Source organism: Mastomys coucha, unplaced genomic scaffold (genome assembly GCF_008632895.1).
Source record: "Mastomys coucha isolate ucsf_1 unplaced genomic scaffold, UCSF_Mcou_1 pScaffold21, whole genome shotgun sequence".
In the NCBI taxonomy this organism is placed as follows: Eukaryota; Metazoa; Chordata; class Mammalia; order Rodentia; family Muridae; genus Mastomys; species Mastomys coucha.
Genome location: NW_022196904.1, coordinates 22,177,332 through 22,195,778, shown reverse-complemented (window position 1 = coordinate 22,195,778; position 18,447 = coordinate 22,177,332). Strand labels below are relative to the sequence as shown.

Genomic DNA, 18,447 nt, shown 5'->3' with positions numbered 1-18,447 from the left:
TTTTGACAGTTCACACACTGGGATTCACACATGGAGTAGTTCTCAGGCTTAGCAACCTAGAGATGTGTGCATCACATCATGGTAGTCCCTGCTTGAGAGACAAGCTATGAACAAGCTGGTAGTCCCTGGTTTGTCACAGCTGGAGGGCCACCCAGGATCTCCTTTTTCCCCCAGATACCTGTCAGCTGGGGACTACAAAGTCACCTCTGGTTTTAACACCATCCAGAAGAAGGCAGTGTATTCCGGAAGTCCCACCCAGACTGGTCAGCCAGGACAGACGGATCCTGACCCGTACACTGGAGTGAGTCACAAGGGCACCGTAGTGTCCTACCCAGGAACGAGTGTCTCTTCCATACTGCTCAAAAGACACATACCGGATGCCCTTGCCAAGGTCAGTGAAGACATGAGAGACCTGTGGGACAGGAAACAGACAGAGCGAGGCTGGCGGACAGCAGGGAGGTCACCAGTGAAAGGAGGGGCTAGGTGCTGAAGACCTAGTGTGCACAAGGGCAGTGGGCGTTCTCCAGGAGGGAGGCAGGTAAGTGTGAAAATGAACAAGGGAACTCCTCATGGGGGTGATGTTGGAGGAGAGATCAGAGGCCTGGGAGCCATGTGAGGTTCTGGAAAAAGCGTTGCATATGATAAACAGTTGCAAAGACTCTGAGGTAAGAGTGCCTGCAGCAGCCTGAGGGGAGAGTAGAAGTGGGCTCGGTAATGAGACCATGTGGGGCTTTAGGGGACAGGATGAGCCAAAACCTTGGCACCTCTCAATTTTATCTCCATTCGTTTGTTACTGATTGATTGAGAGAGGTTGGGGACTACAAAGTCACCTCTGGTTTTAACACCCTCCAATAGAAGGCAGTGTATTCCGAAAGTCCCACCCAGACTGGTCAGCCAGGACAGACGGATCCTGACCCGTACACTGGAGTGAGTCACAAGGGCACCGTAGTGTCCTACCTGCAGGCCTGCCTGGCCTCAGACTCACAAAGATCTATCTGACTCTCTCTCCAGCACCTCTCCAGTGCTGGAATTAAAAGGCCTGCGCTGCCACTTATTGAAACAGAGTTTCAGGTAGCTCAGGCTGGCCATGAACTCCTGATCCTCCCACCTCAGTCTCCTAAGTGCTGTGATCTGAAGTGTGTACAATCAGGCCTGGCTCCTGCATGTTTTTGTGAGATTTAAGGCCACTCAGGCTTTCTGTGCCTCAACTTCTCAGTTGCCTGTTAGGATAGTAACAGGCCAAGTTCATGCATTACAGCACCTTTAAGGGTACCTCGAACATAGTAGGTCTTCAATAAATATTGCATGACTGGGCCGTTGCTCTAATAAAATGGATTAATTAATCAGTAAACATCTTGGAACAGAGCCTAGATGGAATGTAAGGGCAGAGATCTCATCAGTGAAACCGGAAGTCAGCAGGGTGACTGTTGTGTGCAGGCACCATGGAGCTGGCCAGGGCTGAGTGGACAGTCAGGACTCACTTGTCGGCAGCTCCTCTCCGTCCACTGAAGGACTGGGTTGGGTGAGGTAGAGAACTTGACCACTTTGTTTTCATACTCATCCAGTAGGCGGACCCGAAGCCGGTAGATGCAGCCGCAGTTCTCACGGGCGCCCCACCTGCAAGGTGGTGGTAGTGCATCTTCAAGTCTCTACCCAGCTAGCTGTCTGGAAGGAGGGAGGTGGAGAGCTGAGCTTTCTTGCTCCTGAACTGAGGTCTATCCATTTAAGAGCAACTAGGCACTTAAGAGGCTAAGTGCTGGGGCGGAGCTAAATCATATGGGAGGAGCTAAGCCTATGGAAAAGGCCTGGAAGGGTTTGGTTTTTGGTTTTTGTTTTGGTTTTTCGAGACAGGGTTTCTCTGTATAGCCCTGGTTGTCTTGGAACTCACTCTGTAGACCAGGCTGGCCTCGAACTCAGAAATCTGCCTGCCTCTGCCTCCCAAGTGCTAGGATTAAAGGCGTGCACCACCACCGCCAGGCTCTGGAAGGGTTTGTTAACGGGAAAGTAGAACTACGGTGTTTTAGGAAGGAGCCACGTCTAGGCACAAATGTGTTAACTTGAAGAAAGAAACAGTCCAGGAGAAGAGAGCAAATGCTTTTCAGGAGACTTTGGTGCTTCTAGCCAGGGCTTTAGCTCCATCACCTTCCGTGAGCGTCAGATCTTGGGCCAGCGTTGCCAACTCATCAGAAGCCTTTAGGGTGGAACGATCTCATGGAGCCAGTGAGTGGGCTTGTGTGTATGATGCCTGCCTGTGTGGGAAGTCGTGAGGGAAGACTACAGGAAGGGGCTCTCAGGACTCAACAGCGTTCCTCCTCTCCCTAGCTCTGCTGCTGTAAGTATCTCCTGAGAAAGGGGAGTCCAACCCAATGGAGCTGATGGGGTTGGGGAGTCTGAGCTATCCCTGTAGCCCACTCTAGCTACCCTGTAGCTCGGGGTGGCCCTGTCAGTCTTCACTCACCAGTCAGTTACGCAGATCTCAATCTGGGCACTGTCCAGCAGCTCTTGCCACACTCCTTCCTTCACCAGGTCCACAAGCTGCCTCTTGAAGCACCACCTGGGAGGGAGATGCTGGGGCTGAGACACAGCCTAAAACTACCTCCACGAAGCCTCCCGTGATCGCCATGCTTAAAGTGGCTGCTCAGCCTGCTTTTCAGGACAAGAAGGTGGATGGTGGATGGCGGATGACGCATCGCTTACACTCACTCTCATTTTCACCCTGCTCTGCCCGCAGGAGGCTGATCTTTATGCTAGTCTCAATGTTGGAGGACCCCACACATTAGGCAATTGGGTAGGGAATTCTAGGGCCTCTTAAGATTCTGGGGACCCAAAAGATAACATAAATGCTTGTTAGTGGAAGTGAGCTGTGCCAGGATAAACCTAAGTATGCATGGGCACTTCATAAATGATAGAGGAAATAGACATGGTAGCTCGGGCCTATACTGCCAGTACTTGGGAAGTAGAGGCAAGAGAATCAGAAATTCAAGGCCAATCTCACCTATACAATGAGTTAGAAGTCAGCCTGGTCTATATGAGATTCTGTCTCAGGAGGAAAAAATAATCAGAAAATTTGAAGCCAGATTGTCTGGGTTTAAATCCTAACTCTACCATTTACTTTTTTTTTTTTTTTAAAGATTTATTTATTTTATGTGAGTAAACTGTTGCTCTCTTCAGGCATACTGGAAGAGGGCATTAGATCCTATTCCAGATGGTCGTGAGCTGAAAGAGTTAAATTTAAGACTTGTGCTGGGCTGATGAGAAAATTGCAGGTTTGAAGAAAACACAGTGGACCAAGGTCGAATATGTCCAAATAAGCCTGGGCAAAAGCAGGCTGTTACTAACAGGCCAAAAAGATATAAAAGAGAAAGCATGCAAGGACATGTCTGGGCAGACACTGAGTAGTGGGCCATCTGGTCCTCTGAGATATGGTTTAAGGTCAGATGCTCTGTTGACTCAGATTAACACCAACCTTAGGAATTTTCCACTCTGTTCTGCACGTACTAGTTAATATTTAAACTAGCCAATCATGTATAGCCACACTAATTCCTTTGTTCCCCCAGACCCTTTCCCTATATAAACCCCTAACCCCTGAGCCTCGTGGTCAGCTCCTCTGCCTCCTGAGCGAGATATGAGTAGGCCCGGAGCTCTGAAATTAAACTGCCTCATGTGTTTTACATCAAGATGGTCTCTTGCAATTCCTTGGGTGCTTGTCCTCCCGAGACCTGAGTGGGGGTCTCCCTACGGGGCTCTTTCAGAGCCACCATGTGGTTGCTGGGAATTGAACTCAGGCCCTCTGGAAGAGCAGTCAGTGCTCTTAATCGCCGAGCCATCTCTCCAGCCCCTACCATTTACATTTTTATTTATAGATATTTATTTATTTTGAGACAGGATCTCACTATGTGGTTCTGACTGACCTGGAACTTGTTACATAGACCAAGCTGGCCTCAAACTCACAGAGATCTGCCTACTTCTGCTGTGGGAATGCTGGGATTAAAGGCTTGTGTCACTAAGTCCCGCCACTATATTTTAGATACTAGCTATTCTCTATACTTTAGTTTCTCATTATAAGTGAAGGAAAGAAAAATACCTATGTTGATAGGTTTAGCAGATTTAGGGGCGTGGTTCAATGCCTATCCTTCCTGAAGACCTGGATCTCATCCCTAGTATCACTGAGACCACCGGCACCTGCACCCAACAATGACCAGAGTCAGATGTGATGTGGTAGCACATACCTGGAATCCCAGCATGCTGGAGGTCAGGGGTTAGAGGGGTGGCTCAGTAGGTAAAATGCTTGCCTTGCAAGGAAGACCACCTGGGTTCCAATCCCAATAGTCACATAAAAAGCCCAGAGTGCCAGCTCTAGGGCATCTAACACCTTCTTCTGGTCTCTTTGGGTGCCTGCACTCAAGCAAAACTCATTTCTGCATACATACACATAATTTAAAAAGATAATTAAGAATATTTGTTAAATGAAGGAGGGAGGGAAAGAGAGGGAAAGGACTGGCAGCCTGATATAGCGCCTCCCAGTCTTTGGACCCACACCCTACGCATGGGGGGGGGCACTCACTCAAAGGATGTCACGAAGCAGGTCTGGGAAGGTGTCCCTGGCACCAGCATCAAATTCTTTTCCACGGCCCAGCCGTTCCCGCTGTGTTCCACTTCCCAACCTCTGAAGCCCTCTGCGGAACACAACAGGACTGAGTACACAACATTCACCCACCAACTCGAGGGGCAGAGGCCTCCCAGTTTGCCATCAGCTCCTCCCCAGTACATTTCAATCTGTTAACTTCTTACTGATCCTGTCTTCCAAGTACTTTTTTTCTTTCTTCTTTTTTTTTTTCCTTTTTTGGTTTTTTCGAGACAGGGTTTCTCTGTGTATCCCTGGCTGTCCTGGAACTCTCTCTGTAGACCAGGCTGGCCTCGAACTCAGAAATCCGCCTGCCTCTGCCTCTCAAGTGCCAGGATTAAAGGCGTGCGCCACCACTGCCCGGCCTTCCAAGTACTTTTATTCCTGACCCCACCGACCCGTTACCCAGCTTATTTCTGCTTTCAGCTTTGTCAGATGCAGACTCCTAAGTCCCCCCTCTTGGTCCCACCTTGTCCTCCATCATCCTTCTGCCTTGCCCTGCACACTGGCTCAAGTGGCGCACTCAGTGTTTTATGCAATGATATAAGCCGCCTTCCACCCTGACCCAATCCGCTAAGTTTTAGCCCCTTCCTAGGCCATGCCCTCTGAGCCGGCTTTTTTTTTCCCCTAGCTGCTCCTAAGCCCCGCCCCCTGCCTTAGGTCCCGCCTTCTAGGCATTAGACTCCGCCCTCTATGGGTAGGCTGGGCTCACAGATTGCACATTCTACTCTCCAAGTGTCAGGCCCCTCCCACCAACTGGAAGGCCCCGCCTCCTGGCGATAGGCCCTGCGGTTCCCACGTTCTCCGCAGGGGTTGTAGATGAGGTTGCGGCCAAATGGCGCTCTCAGGCAGAAGCGGGCCAGAGCGCAGAATGGGAATTCGTCCTGCCGGTCACCGTCGGCGGGACAGCGCTGGGCCAAGGCGTAGAGGGCTCTGCCCTCCATGCTGTGGTCGCGAGCCAGTTGCAGCAGCCATATGCTTGGGCCATCTACCAGGTCGCGCCAGGCTCTGCACACTGGCCGGCAGCGGGTCACTAACGCGCAGGGAGGCACGTGGCTCAGCACCTGCACTAGCAGCTCAGGGGGCAGCTTGGTCAGAGCTACGCACAGAGCTTCGGTCATCCTCCGTCGTGAGAGCTGGGCTCCCATGTCCCGCCGCTCCTTCCTCTGGGTGAAGAGGGGTTGGTGGGTCAGCCTCCCAAGGTCGCGGACCGCGGTGGTCAGGATGCCTGACAGCAGACAAGGATATAAAGCACACCCGTTCCTCTGGGGCCAGAGACTCTCTCCAAATCTAATCTAATCCCAGCAGGGTGTGGTGGAGTATATGTCTGCCTGTAATGACAGCACTCTAGAGGCAGAGGTAGGAGGATTGCCATGAGTCTAGCCTGTCCCACATAGTGAGACTTTTAAAAACAACCAAGGTCAATGAGGGAAAACCATTTCTGCCCAGACTTCTGCCATCCACTTGGGCCTTGGAATTCACTATATATCTCGTCACTTTCTTCCTGAATTTATCTAGAATCCAACTCTCCACTTATGCACCTTCCAAACCAGTAGTGTCCTTGCTCCTCTGAGCTGCATCCAGAGCATTCCATCTCAACCCTCCACTAGGCCCCCCTCTGAAGATCTCAGTCATGAGGGCAGTGAGTCTACCACCCACCATATTCTGACCCAATGCCCAACATTTCCTTTACTCTGTCACTTTCTCCAGTGTCTTGGAGACCCACAACCCTTCCAGTTCACTTTGCTCTCCAATCTTATGTTCCTACACCCTTTCTGCTGCCTCTCACTCTTTCCATACCTAGCTTCAAGTCCATGACTGACCACTAAAAATCTTGCATGCACTCTCGACCCTTTAGCTTCTCCTCACACCTACTGTTTGAATTCCAACTCTGAGTTCCCCCGTGCTTATACCCACTGGAACAATACAGTCTTACTTGGCAGCCTCACATCTCTGTGAAGCAAGCCACTAAAGTGGAAATTTCTGGTTTCTTTGGAGACTCAGTTGTGTCATGTGATGTTTTTCTGGAAACTGTCTTATGAGAGTATCTTTTGCTGAAGCAGACACATGGGAGGATGTTTTGTTGAGAACAGACGTGTTTTTCTGGAAGCTGCCTGGAAAAGGGGTGTGTGATGTTTTGCTATAGCAGACACTGAGAGAACACATGATGTTGGGATAGGGTATAAATATAACCCAACAAACAGTGGATGAAGCTGTGTGGTATCAGTTCGCCTTGCCACTCTTTGCTGCTCTTCATTGACAATGCTATGGCATTGGTTTGCCTCGCCACTCTTTGTTGATCATCCTTTGTCATGACTTCATAGAAAGAAATGAACCAAAAAACTTCTGGTGGTGTGCTGGCAGCTTCTTGCCACTTCCTTGTACTGGAGCCAGATTGGCAGAGCCTAGTGGTTTCTTCTGGATCAAACTGCCGTTGCTGAATCATGAATAGTGTTTGCAAGTGGGTGGAGCCACCGCTGCTGGGTGGAGCCACCGCTGCTGATTCTGTGAACTGAACTACTGATGTCCTGACAACAAAGATTGGAATCACCCCAAAGAACTTATTTCTGAACAGGTTCACATCCTTCTTTGCCCTATTAACCTTTCTTTCCCACTACCTCTGGTGGGCGGTGGGCTAGAAGGGAGGTTAAAATGTTTAAGAACCCTTAATAAAGTAGTATACCCTCTATGGGTAGGCTGGGCTCACAGACCACACATTCTGCTTGCCAAGTGTCAGGCCCCTCCCACCAACTAGAAGGCCCCGCCTCCTGGCCATAGGCCCTGCCCCCCCACCCACGTTCTCCTCAGGGGTTGTAGATCTTTCCGTTTCCTTCCCCTACCCGATTGCTTACAAGAATCTTTCCTTTTCCTTCCTTCTTCCCTCCCTCCTCCTCCCTCCCTCCTCCTCTGTTTCTTCCCTCTTCCTCCTTCCTTCCCTTCCTCCCTTTCTCATCCCTGTGATGTCTAGGCTGTTGTCCTTAAACTCAGGGTCCCCCTCTGCCTCCCAAGTATTAGCCATGCCCATACCATTTTTTGTAAGGCTCCTCCATCTTGGTAAAATGATAATTCCCCAAATCTAAGTAAGATGGTCCCCAGGACAATTTTGGTTTGCTTATTTGTTTTGTAGTTTCTGTTTTGTTTTTGTGAGAGGGTCTCACTATATAGCTCTAGCTGGCCTGGAACACCCTATGTAGAACAGATTGGCCTTGAGCTCACAGAGATCCACCTGCCTCTGCCTCAGGATTCAAGGTGTGAACCGCCATGCTCAGCTGTTTTTCTAGATTCTTGACTTCCCCATTGATATCCTGCTCCACCCCTCATGACTGGTCATGAGATAGTTTTTTAGATTACTTGATTCTTTTTAACTGACTACTCACTGGTTAGCCGTAGCAATGGTTAACTGCAGGCCAAGAGGGAAATCTTTTAGTCCCCTTTCCTGTTTCCTTACCTTTTAGCTACTCCAGCCTGCAAGTGGACTTGGAGCTTCCTGGATTCTTGAACTGAGACTGCCCTCCATTGGCCTTTTCTTGAATGTAGCCTTCCTTTACATAAATGCTACAAATGCAGACATGGCCAGGCCAAGGTCCCTCTTACTCTTAGATTGTTTCATGTCTTGCTACTCTTCCTTTCTCCTTTCTTCCTCTCTCCACACCCCCAACTCCCACAGTGCTGAGGGTGTAATTCTGAGCTTTGTGTGTGCTAGCCCATTATTCTATCATCGAGCTGCACCTCAGACCAGCACTGGTGAATTCTAGGTAGTGGCTCTACAATTGAGCCAGGCCACACCTGGCTCCTTTTGCCTCTTTAGAGTAAAATTTGTCCCTCATCCCACTTAGCTGTGCACAGTAGTGCATGTACCTATGATTCCAGAACATTCTAAGTTCTTGATCAGCCTAGTGAAAATCTCTAAAAAAAAAAAAAATCAAGATCCAAGAACAAAGAGCCCATAAACACCTTCGTCTGTGGTTTCTGCCCTCAGTATCTCTCTTTTTTCTTTTTTCTTTTCTTTCCTTCTTTCTTTCTTTTTTTTTATTCGAGACAGGGTTTCTCTGTATAGCCCTGGCTATCCTGGAACTCACTCTGTAGACCAGGCTGGCCTCGAACTCAGAAATCCACCTGGCTCTGCCTCCTAAGTGCTGAGATTAAAGGTGTGTGCCATCACTGCCTGGCCTTCAGTATCTCTTGAAACTTTCTGTTTCCTTCCTTCTTTCCTTTCCTCCTTTCTTCCTTTCTTTCTTCCTTCCTTCCCCTCCCCCCAAGGCAGGATTTCATGTAGCCCAGGATACTCTCAAACTTGCTATGTAGCCAAGGCTGACCTTGAGCTCCATAATTCTGCGAATCACAAGGCCTCTGTCACTGGAGAAGTGGTACTGCCAAGGGATTTTCCAGGTGGCTGTCTAAAAAGGTCTCTGTCTCTCTGTAGAGTCACGATCTCTCTTGGGAGTCCTTCACCTCCCACGTGCTGGCGTTGCAGGGATATATCGCCACGCCCAGATGGTGAACCTTTTCTAAGCACGAGGCTGTAACGTCAAGGTCATGAATGACTCCTGTGATGCAAAGCTAGTAGTTCTCTGCTGGAGCCATCAGCAACATTTCGCCGTCATTGCCTAACTCCTAGGAACCTTCTACCCATTCGAGGCTTCTGCCAGGGTTCCTCATTGGTGGCTGCTCTGATGGCCTGTCAGCGATGACCTTTGAACTTTAGTTCTCATCAGCTGTCACCTGCACCACCACTATCCCCTGGCTTTGTGCTTCCTTCCCTGTAAGCAATCAGGTAGGGGAAGCGGTTGGGTCAGGTGCTATCTGTGCTCAGAACCCTCCACAACTCCTTGTTCTCAAGCTAAAGGCAGGTTCATCTCTGGGGGGCCATAAGGCTCTCTATTTTCTCCCTCACTCTGACTCAACCATGAAGCTCCACCCCCATCCCCCACCTAAGGGCCTTAGGTTTGGCTGTCCCTCCGTTGGGGATGATGCACATTACACTTCCATATAACCTTCAGGTATTTGCACTTGGGAGGCAGAGGCAGGCAGATTTCTGAGTTTGAGGCCAGCCTGGTCTATACATTGAGTTCCAGGTCATCCAGGGCCACACAGAGAAACCCTGTCTCAAAAAAAAAACCAAAAAAAAAACCAAAAAAAAACAATAACAACAACAACAACAACAAAAGGAGATGGAGAGGAAGGAAAAGAAGAGGGGTGGGGGGCACGCAAGGCTGAGCGAAGCAAAGCTTGAAACCTGTCTGCTGCATGTAGAAACTCCAGGTTTCTCTGTGGGGATGCTCATGGTACTTCACTCCCACAATCTGGAGCCAGTGTCAATCACTGGCTGAGACCAGTTTGGGCGGGGGAAGTCAGATACTGTCTACTTGCTACCCAGCTACTGGTAAGAGAGTCTGAGCTGCATGTTTGTTGGTTGGTTATCTTTGGTTGGCATGGTAACTGGGGATGCTGCTAACATTCCATCTGCAAGGACCTATGACTGTACATTCCAAAACAGACTACAATGGTACTTCCCATCTAACACATAGCTCCACAATTCTTCGAGTCACAAGGCCTCTGTCACTGGAGAAGTGGTACTGCCAAGGGATTTTCCAGGTGGCTGTCTAAAAATGTCTCTGTCTCCCTGTAGAGTCACGATCCCTCTCGGGAGTCCTAGAGCGTTGCTAAGTAGTTAACAACGGCCTAGGTGGGGGTCGGTGGGGGTGGGTGGGAAGACTAATGTTTATAGCCTTGGTTGCTGCCTGAGGTGTGAATCACACAACCACACAGCCCAGCTGAGGCCCCAGAGCTGTGAAGTTGGAAAGAGATACACACACAGTTTATCTGCTTGAGCTGGTGCAAGCTGGACCTAGCACATCCTTGCCGGTGTCTGCTGCTGACATTTCAGCTGGGCACTTGAGGGCGGGTGTGCTAAAGACAGCAGGCCAGCTGTTTTAGCATTCCCAACACGTGTACCAACACAGAAGCCATCGTTGGAAGACCCAGACTCCTCGTCCATCTTATAGCAACAACATATGAAATCCCTTAGTGTGTGCCAGTTGGCTGTGCCCAGTTAGTTCCCAGAGCACTGAAAGAAAACACCATTATACAACCATCTAACTTTATTCTCCCACTCCAAATCCAAGAGTTTTTTTTTTTTTCCTTTTTTAAGGTGTGTGTGGCTGAGCGTTTTAAGAGTGCTCTTCCAAATTTCCTGAGTTCAAATCCCAGCAACCACATGGTAGCTCACAACCATCCATAATAAGATCGACATCCTCTTCCAGTGTGGCTAAAGACAGCTACATATACTTACATATAATAATAAACAAATCTTTGGGCTGGAGCGAGTGGGGGCCTGGAGTGAGCACAGGTCCTGAGTTCAATTCCCAACCACACAATGGCTCACAACCATCTGTACAGCTACAGTGTACTCATATACATAAAATAAAATAAATAAGTCTTTAAAAAAATAAGGTGTGTGTGTGTGTGTGTGTGTGTATTACTATGTAGCCCTGGCTGCCCTGGAACTTGCTAAATAAACAAGGCTGTGCTTGAACTCACAGAGATCCACCTGCTTCTGCCTTGGGAGTGCTGGGATTAAAAAGGCATTAAAAAAACTTTTAAAAAGTTTTTTGTTTTTTTGTTTTGTTTTGTTTTTGTTTTTTTTTGTTTTTTGTTTTTTTACAATTACATCAATTTCAATTCTCTTCTTTTGCCATGTGGATCATTGGGGATTCAACTCAAGTCGTCACAAGTGTCACCAGGCACCTTTACCCACTGAGCCTTGTCACCAGCCTTCAAGTGTTCTAGAACTCAAAGGTAGTTTTTATTTTTGTTGGTGTTGTTATGCAGGGTCTCTAGCGCAAGTCGGATTAGAATGTGCCTTAGCCTTGGGCTTCCTGGGATCACAGCACTGAACTGCTGTAGAACACGCCAATGAGCCATTTATCTATTGAGCTGAAACCGGGCCCATTAATAAAGTCTTTCTTAGTCTCTTTTTCCTCTGATAGCTGTCACGATGCTACAGGTTTCCAGTAGGGGGCGCTGGAGGAGCATGGCTGGGCTTCTCTGTGGCATGCTCCTGCGGGCTCTGATGCATCTATGGCATCACAGGATTGATTCTCCAGCGGCTGGGTCCTGCCGTGTGTGGCTGGCAACACCGATCTGCTCCACACAATACCCTGTATGCGGTTTTGTCTGGCATCCTACTGGAGATGCACTTCCGGTAAATCCAATTCCAGCCTGGGGCTGCTGTCTTTTTAATTGTTCTTCCGTTTGATTACTTTTTTCTGTTCGTTTAAATATTTATCTTTAATGCTTGTTTATAAAGTGCGTGTTGTGTGCGTGTGGATGCACTTACGCTAAAGCATGTGTGTAGCAATCAGAGGAAAGTTTAGAGGCATCAGTTCATCCCTTCTACCCGGTACTTTGTGAGCATGGTCTCAGGTTGTCCGGCTTGTCCGCAAGTGCCTTCCCGCTGAGCTCGGTGGCTCTTCTTGGTGTTTTTGAAACAGGTTCTAGGCAGCCAAGGCTGTTCTTCTGTCTTTATCTCCCAAGTGATGGGATTACAGCTGTGTGACACCTCATTCAACTTTGTATGTGCTCATTTTTCTCTCCCTCCCTAATTTCTTCTCCCCTCCGTCCCTCCCTCCCTCTGTCCCTCCCTTCCTCCCTTCCTTCCTCCCTCCCTTCCTTCCTTCCTTCCATTTCTTAATAATGGTCTCCCTATGTTGCTCAGGCTGGCCTTGAACTACTGGGCTTAAATTACTCTCTTGACTCAGTTTCCCAGGTAGCAAAGAATACAGACATGGGCTTAGGCATATACTCACATATATATAATAAAATAAAATAAAATAAAATAAATGATGTTTTAGTTTTTTTGTTTTGTTTTTGTTTTTTGTTTCGAGGCAGGGTTTCTCTGTGTAGCCCTGGCTGTCCTGGAACTTACTCTGTAGACCAGGCTGGCCTCAAACTAAGAAATCCACCTGCCTCTGCCTCCTAAGTGCTGGGATTAAAGGCATGTGCCACCACTGCCTGGCTTAAAAATATTATTTTATGTGAATAAATGTTTTGTCTGCATGAATGTAATAAGTGCACCACATTTGTGTCTGGTGCCTGAGACACATGTCATCTGAGGGCATTGGATTTCCTAGAACAGGAGTTAAGAATGATTTGACCATGTAGGTCCTAAACAAGATCAGTAAGTGCTATTAACTACCGAGACATCTTTCCACTTCCAAAGATGATGCTTGAATTGTGTGTGTGTGTGTGTGTGTGTGTGTATGCATGCATAAGCATATGCATGCCCATATAGAGGTCAGAGGACAGCTTGCCGGAGCTGGTTCTCTCCTGCATCATGGGCTCTGGGATGAAACTCAGGCTTGGTGGCAAGTATCTTTACATGCTGAAATGCAAAGAGAGTTTTGATTTCTTTGAAAAACACAGAAACATTATGGGGATATGGTTTCCTTTTACTCCCAGGTGTGGGATATGAGGCTGCTTCAGACTGTCCACAGCAGCTGACTGTGATTTGTGTTGTGCTTTAGCAGGGGCGTGATTTTACCAGCAGCAGATAGTTTTTGTGACTGTGTAACATTTGGAATTCTGGGGAGTGTTCAGGAGGTATATGAAAGCTAGGACCCCCGAGAGGAGGGCTAGGTTGTTTGCTGTTGGTTGATGTTGGTGGTTGTTGGTTACTGTTCGTTAAGTAGTTGTAAGCAAAGAAGAAAGCAAGAAGAAACTAGATATCCTGACAGTGAAGATCAAATTTGCCCCAAGGAACTCAACTCCCCTAATCAGCAGGAAGTAGTCTGACTATAAGTGCCCCCTTTGCCTCTCCTATGTAGAGATAGGGGGTTGAAAGGTAGAGAGGAGTGGAAGAAAGAACTCACAAAGTAGCTAAAGACAGGCTACACTGAAACACCTTGCCAGCCTGTTGGTTTTCTTTGTTTTGTATTGGTTTTCCTGAGACAGTCTTGCTATGTTGGTCTTACAGCCTGAGCCTCCCAAGTGCAGAGATCACAGGTGTACGCCCTTGAACTCAAGAGATCGGCCTGCCTTGGCCTCCCAAATGCTGGGCTCAAAGGCATGCGTCACCATTGCCTGGCTCATTACTCTTCACAACTCTGAGACATCAACAATCATGGTTCCGATGACTACGCGATTCCAGGCTCTTGATTGGTCTCTGATTGACACATTCCACACAGTCCCTGAATCTGACTTCCTCCTTCAAAACAAACAGCTAACAGCAGCTCATCCACATTGTTGGATGGAGCTGTCAGCTACACTCCCTTTTTCTTGCTGAGTCATATGCCAGTGACCAGACAAACCACAGTCTGTTTTATCCACTCACCTTATGGACACTTGAGCTGTTTCCCATTTGGAGCTGTTATGACTGAAGCTGCTATGGGTGTTCATGTATGAAGGTCTATGTGGGCACAGGTTGCATTCCCTTGAGTAAATACCTAGGAATGGAATTGTTGGGTCATAAGGTAAGTATGTATTTCACTGTACAACAAAACACTCAAGAAGGTTGGAGAGATGACTCAGTGGCTCTTCCAGAGGATCTGGGTTCAATTCCCAGCACCCACATAGTAATTCACAACCACCTGTAACTCCATTTCCGGGGGATCTGGTGCCCTCTTCTGGTCTATACAGGTACTGTACTCATGCAGCGCACATATATACAGGCAAGCTAAACACCCATGCACTTAAAATTAATTAAACTTAAATAAACCTTAGTTAAAAAATAAATTGTGTGGAAAAAAAAAGCCAGGTGGTGGTAGCTCATGCCTTTAATCCCAGCACTTGGGAGGCAGAGGCAGGTGGATTTCTGAGTTCAAGGTCAGCCTGGTCTACAGAGTGAGTTCCAGGACAGCCAAAGCTACACAGAGAAACCCTGTCTCGAAAAAAAAATTGTGTGTGCCCACCAGTGAGGGTCTGGGGCATGGCTCAGAGGTAGAGTGTTAGCCCAGCATGCCCATAACCATGGATTTATACATGGCACCATAAGGAAATAAAGAGAAATTAAAGCTTTTAGTATAAAAGGAAGCTTACGATGGCTGTAAGTTTATTTACAAGGGCCACAAAATGAAGGGGAGGAGAGATAAGGGAATTTAATCAGTTAACAACTGCAGGCCAAATCAACGGAAAAGCATTCTGTATTTAAAAATATTTTTTGTGCATGAGTGTGCATGCTGTAGTGTGCTGGTGTGGAAGTTGCATGATAACTGTGGGAATCTGATGTCTCCTTCCAGCATGCGGGGTCTTTACCCAATAAGCCCCCCCCCACCCGCTTCCATTCTGCATTTTTTTTCCAGACAGTGTTTCTCTGTATAACAGCCCTGGCTATCCTAAATCCAATTTGTAGACCAGGCTGGCCTAGAACTCACTTGCCTCTGCCTCCCAAGTGCTGGAATTAAAGGCAGGAGGCACCAAGCCTGGTCTATTCTGCATTCCTTAATGTTTTCATATCCTTGGCTGGCCTGGAGCTTCTGCATACACTGGGAACTTGGAATTTAAGGTCTATGCCAGAAAACAGTACTCTATAATGTACAATTCAAACTCTGGGCACTGTGGCATCTTGCTTAGACTTCCACCCAAGCCAGTAACAACCTAGGGCTTCCTAGGATGGTATCCCACCCGTAAACTTCCCACTAACCGCTGTGTACCTGTTTATAGCCAGGGAAGATTCCAGCAGGCTTTACTTCCCCATATGTTGACTAGGGAAATATACATATACATATGTGTGTGTGTGTGTGTGTGTGTGTGTGTGTGTGCGCGCGTGCGCGCACATGCGTATGCATGTGTCAGTGCTTGGCCTTGCAGCTGGTAGCTATGAGACTCATGCCGGGACCAGTCCTGCTCTGGTATCCACAACAACTCAACAAGCACATACATCACACACAGCCCTCCACCTTAGAAGTTTCTATGTGCTCTGTGCTTTGCTGTGCTGGGGGTCCAGCCCAGGACCTTGTACCTGCTAGGACAGCTAGACCATGGAATTCTAGCCACACCTCCACCCTCCCAAGAATTTTGATTGAGGGACTGGAGAGATGGTGCAACAGTTAAAAGCGCTGACTACTCCTCCGAAGGTTCTGAGTTCAAATCCCAGCAACCACATGGTGGCTCACAACCATTTGTAATGAGGTCTGATGTCCTCTTCTGGACAGATGTCCTGTCTGAAGACAGCTACAGTGTACTTACATATAATAAATAAATAAATCTTTAAAAAAATAATTTTGATTGAACAGAAAAGTCTAAGAAAATCAAAACCATGACTGCAGGGTTTTGCTTGTCTGCTTGTTTCATAAACTACAAGAGAAAGGAATAAGGCTAGTTTTGGTTCCGGCAGAAACCAAGCCAAACAAAACATGGAGTCCTCCGTCTTGCCAGTCTTAGGCATTCTCACAGGGGCCATTACTGGGCAAAGATTACCTTTTCTACAAATGGTGTTGAGACAACTGGAAATTACTTTATTTTTTAAAAAGATTTATTTATTTATTTATTTTATGTATATGAGTACACTGTAGCTGTCAGACACACCAGAAGAGGGCATCGGATCCCATTACAGAAGGTTGTGAGCCACTGTGTGGTTGCTGGGAATTGAACTCAGGACCTCTGGAAGAGCATTCAGTGCTCTTAACCGCTGAGCCATCTCTCCAGCCCAAAATTATTTTATTTTATTTTTTTGTTTTTTTTTTTTTCAAGACAGAGCCAGTAGCCCTGGCTGTCGTAGAACTCATTCTGTAGACCAGGCTGGCCTCGAACTCTGAGATCTGCCTGCCTCTGCCTCTACCTCTGCCTCCTGAGTGCTGGGATTAAAGGCATGTGCCACCACCAACTGGCTGGAAATGACATTAATTTTTAAAATTTTATTTTATGTGTATGAATGTCCCTGCGTGTATCTGTGCATCATGAATATGCAGTACCTGCAGAGGCCAGAAGAGGGCGATGTAACCCCAGAACTGGAATTATAGATGGTCGTGAACTGCCACGAGGTTACTGGAAGTTGAACCTGGGTCCTCTAGAGGAGCCATCAATGCTCTAAACCGCTTGGCTATTTCTCCAGCCCCAAGGAACCTTTAGAAGGTGTACGCTTGCTGGAGGAAGTGCCTCACAGTGGATGGGCTTTGAGGTTTTATAGTTTTTTCCTTACTTCCTATTCTCTCTGCTTCTTGTGTGGATGAAAGATGACCAGGCAGCGTTCTGCCCTGTCTTCCCCACTGCCGCCGCCGCCGCCATGGCGTACCTCTCCCTGTCTTCCCCACTGCCGTCGCCATGGCGTATCTCTCCCTCGGGCGCCCTGGGCTCTAAAATGAACCCTTTCTTCCTTCAGTTGATTATCATAATTGAAAAGTAACTAAAACACCCCCACAATTAATAAATAAATAAATGAAAAAAAAAAAAACCCTTTTAAAAGGACGGATTTAGGTTATTAGAGCTGGAGGTGGAAGCTCACTCACACCTACAGTCCCACGCTCCAGCAGTGGTTCTCAACCTTCCTAATGCTGCGACCCCTTACTACAGACGCTTAGGCTGTAACTATTTCATTGCTACTTCATCTATAATTTTGCCACTGTTACGAATCATAATGTAAATATGTGATATGTGACACCCAAGAGGGTCTCAACCTACGGATTGAGAACCTCTGATCTAGAGGTAAAGGCAAGAGGGTCATACATTCAAGACCATTTTTGGTTACAGAATTAGAGGCCAGCCAGTCTCCTAATAAGTAAATATACTTTAAAAAAAAAATGGGGCTGGCAAGAAGGCTCAGTGGGTAAGAGCACTGACTGCTCTTCCGAAGGTCCTGAGGTCGGATCCCAGCAACCACATGGTAGCTCTCAACCACCCATAATGAGATCTGACGCCCTCTTCTGGTGCGTCTGAAGACAGCTACAGTGGGAATTACGCAGAAGGAAGCGGGGCCAGAGCGAGCGGGGCCGGCAGAGGTCCTGAGTTCAGTTCCCAGCAGCCACACACATGATGGCTCACAGCCATCTGTACAGCTACAGTGTACTCATACACATAAAAAATAAACTAAATAAACCTTTAAAAAAATTAAAAAATAAAAAAAATGTCTGGACTCCTCAAGTGTCTGGCTCTAGGCGGTGTGTTGGAGTCTGTGGTGTTTAATAATTGCTAATGGTAACAGCTGTGGAGAAAGCAAATGTGCCTAGGGCCCTTGGCAAATGGCTCGTCGCAGTTGTAAAGGTCTTACTATGATTACGCTGAGAGCCAGAATGTGGGTTCCACATGGCAGCCTTGATGCAGGACAGGAGGAATGTGGGTGGAGACCTGTGTGGAGAACAGAGCTGACACAGAGGGCCCATCTTATAGCCCCACGGGGCCTCTGGCTGAATTCAAAAAAGACAGAGAATAGGCTCAGTTTAAAAAAACAAAACAAAACATATATATCTGGGTTACCAAGTGACCAAGTGAGACTGTGGGGAAAAAAGGAAGAAAGAAAGTAAGAAAAGAAGGCTGGGCTGTAGGTTGGTGGCATTGATCCCCAGCACTGTATAAACCAGGCATGGAAGAGCACACTTGTGACCCACAGCACCCAGAGCTAGGAGGGTCAGAAGTTCAAAGACACCCTTGGTTACAAAGCAAATGTGAGGCCTGGGCTGCCTAAAACCAAGTCTTAAATAACAACGGCACCAAAACCAAGAGTGGGGGCTGGGGCCGGGGCTCGGGAGAATGCTTGCCTCCCAGGCCCTAGGAAACCTGCAATATGGTCAAAATGGAAGGAAGGAACAAAGGAAGAAAGGGAGGGAGGGAGGAAAGAAGAAAGGGAGGAAGGGAGGAAGGGAGGGAGGAAGGAAGGGAGGGAGGAAGGGAGG

The 18,447-nt window shown here is 47.7% G+C and overlaps 2 protein-coding genes across 3 annotated transcripts in view; one reads left to right on the top strand and one right to left on the bottom strand.

Moving 5' to 3' along the window:
- The window catches only part of Mrps12 (mitochondrial ribosomal protein S12), a 7,253-nt gene extending 5,747 nt beyond the window's left edge, over positions 1–1,506 (top strand). The window contains exon 4 of the transcript XR_004122948.1: positions 175–1,506. The gene's annotated coding sequence lies outside the window, so the exon portion shown is untranslated. The remainder of the gene's footprint in view (positions 1–174) is intronic.
- Positions 1,322–8,120, bottom strand: Fbxo17 (F-box protein 17). 2 transcript variants are annotated; one of them, XM_031385933.1, is made up of 5 exons: positions 8,073–8,120; positions 5,424–5,852; positions 4,565–4,676; positions 2,459–2,554; positions 1,322–1,617 (listed from the first exon to the last, which is right to left on the bottom strand). In XM_031385933.1, exons 2-5 carry the CDS (start codon positions 5,770–5,772, stop codon positions 1,413–1,415), a joined length of 762 nt encoding a protein of 253 aa, XP_031241793.1. In that variant the 5' UTR covers positions 5,773–5,852; positions 8,073–8,120; the 3' UTR covers positions 1,322–1,412. The 2 variants fall into 2 exon arrangements, 1 of the variants encoding a protein (XP_031241793.1); XR_004122947.1 differs by lacking the exons at positions 4,565–4,676; positions 5,424–5,852; positions 8,073–8,120 and having other exon boundaries at positions 1,511–1,665; positions 2,459–2,629.
- Between the last annotated feature and the right edge of the window lie 10,327 nt (positions 8,121–18,447).

What these genes read in the sequence shown, in the direction of transcription:
- Fbxo17 (XM_031385933.1), bottom strand. Translation starts at nt 5,772, where the DNA reads ATGGGAGCCCAGCTCTCACGACGGAGGATGACCGAAGCTCTGTGCGTA. An exon ending in CTACAACCCCTGCGGAGAAC is followed by an intron (nt 4,677 to 5,423) that starts GTGGGAACCGCA and finishes TGTGTTCCGCAG; the next exon opens with AGGGCTTCAGAGGTTGGGAA. An exon ending in GAGATCTGCGTAACTGACTG is followed by an intron (nt 1,618 to 2,458) that starts GTGAGTGAAGAC and finishes ACCACCTTGCAG; the next exon opens with GTGGGGCGCCCGTGAGAACT.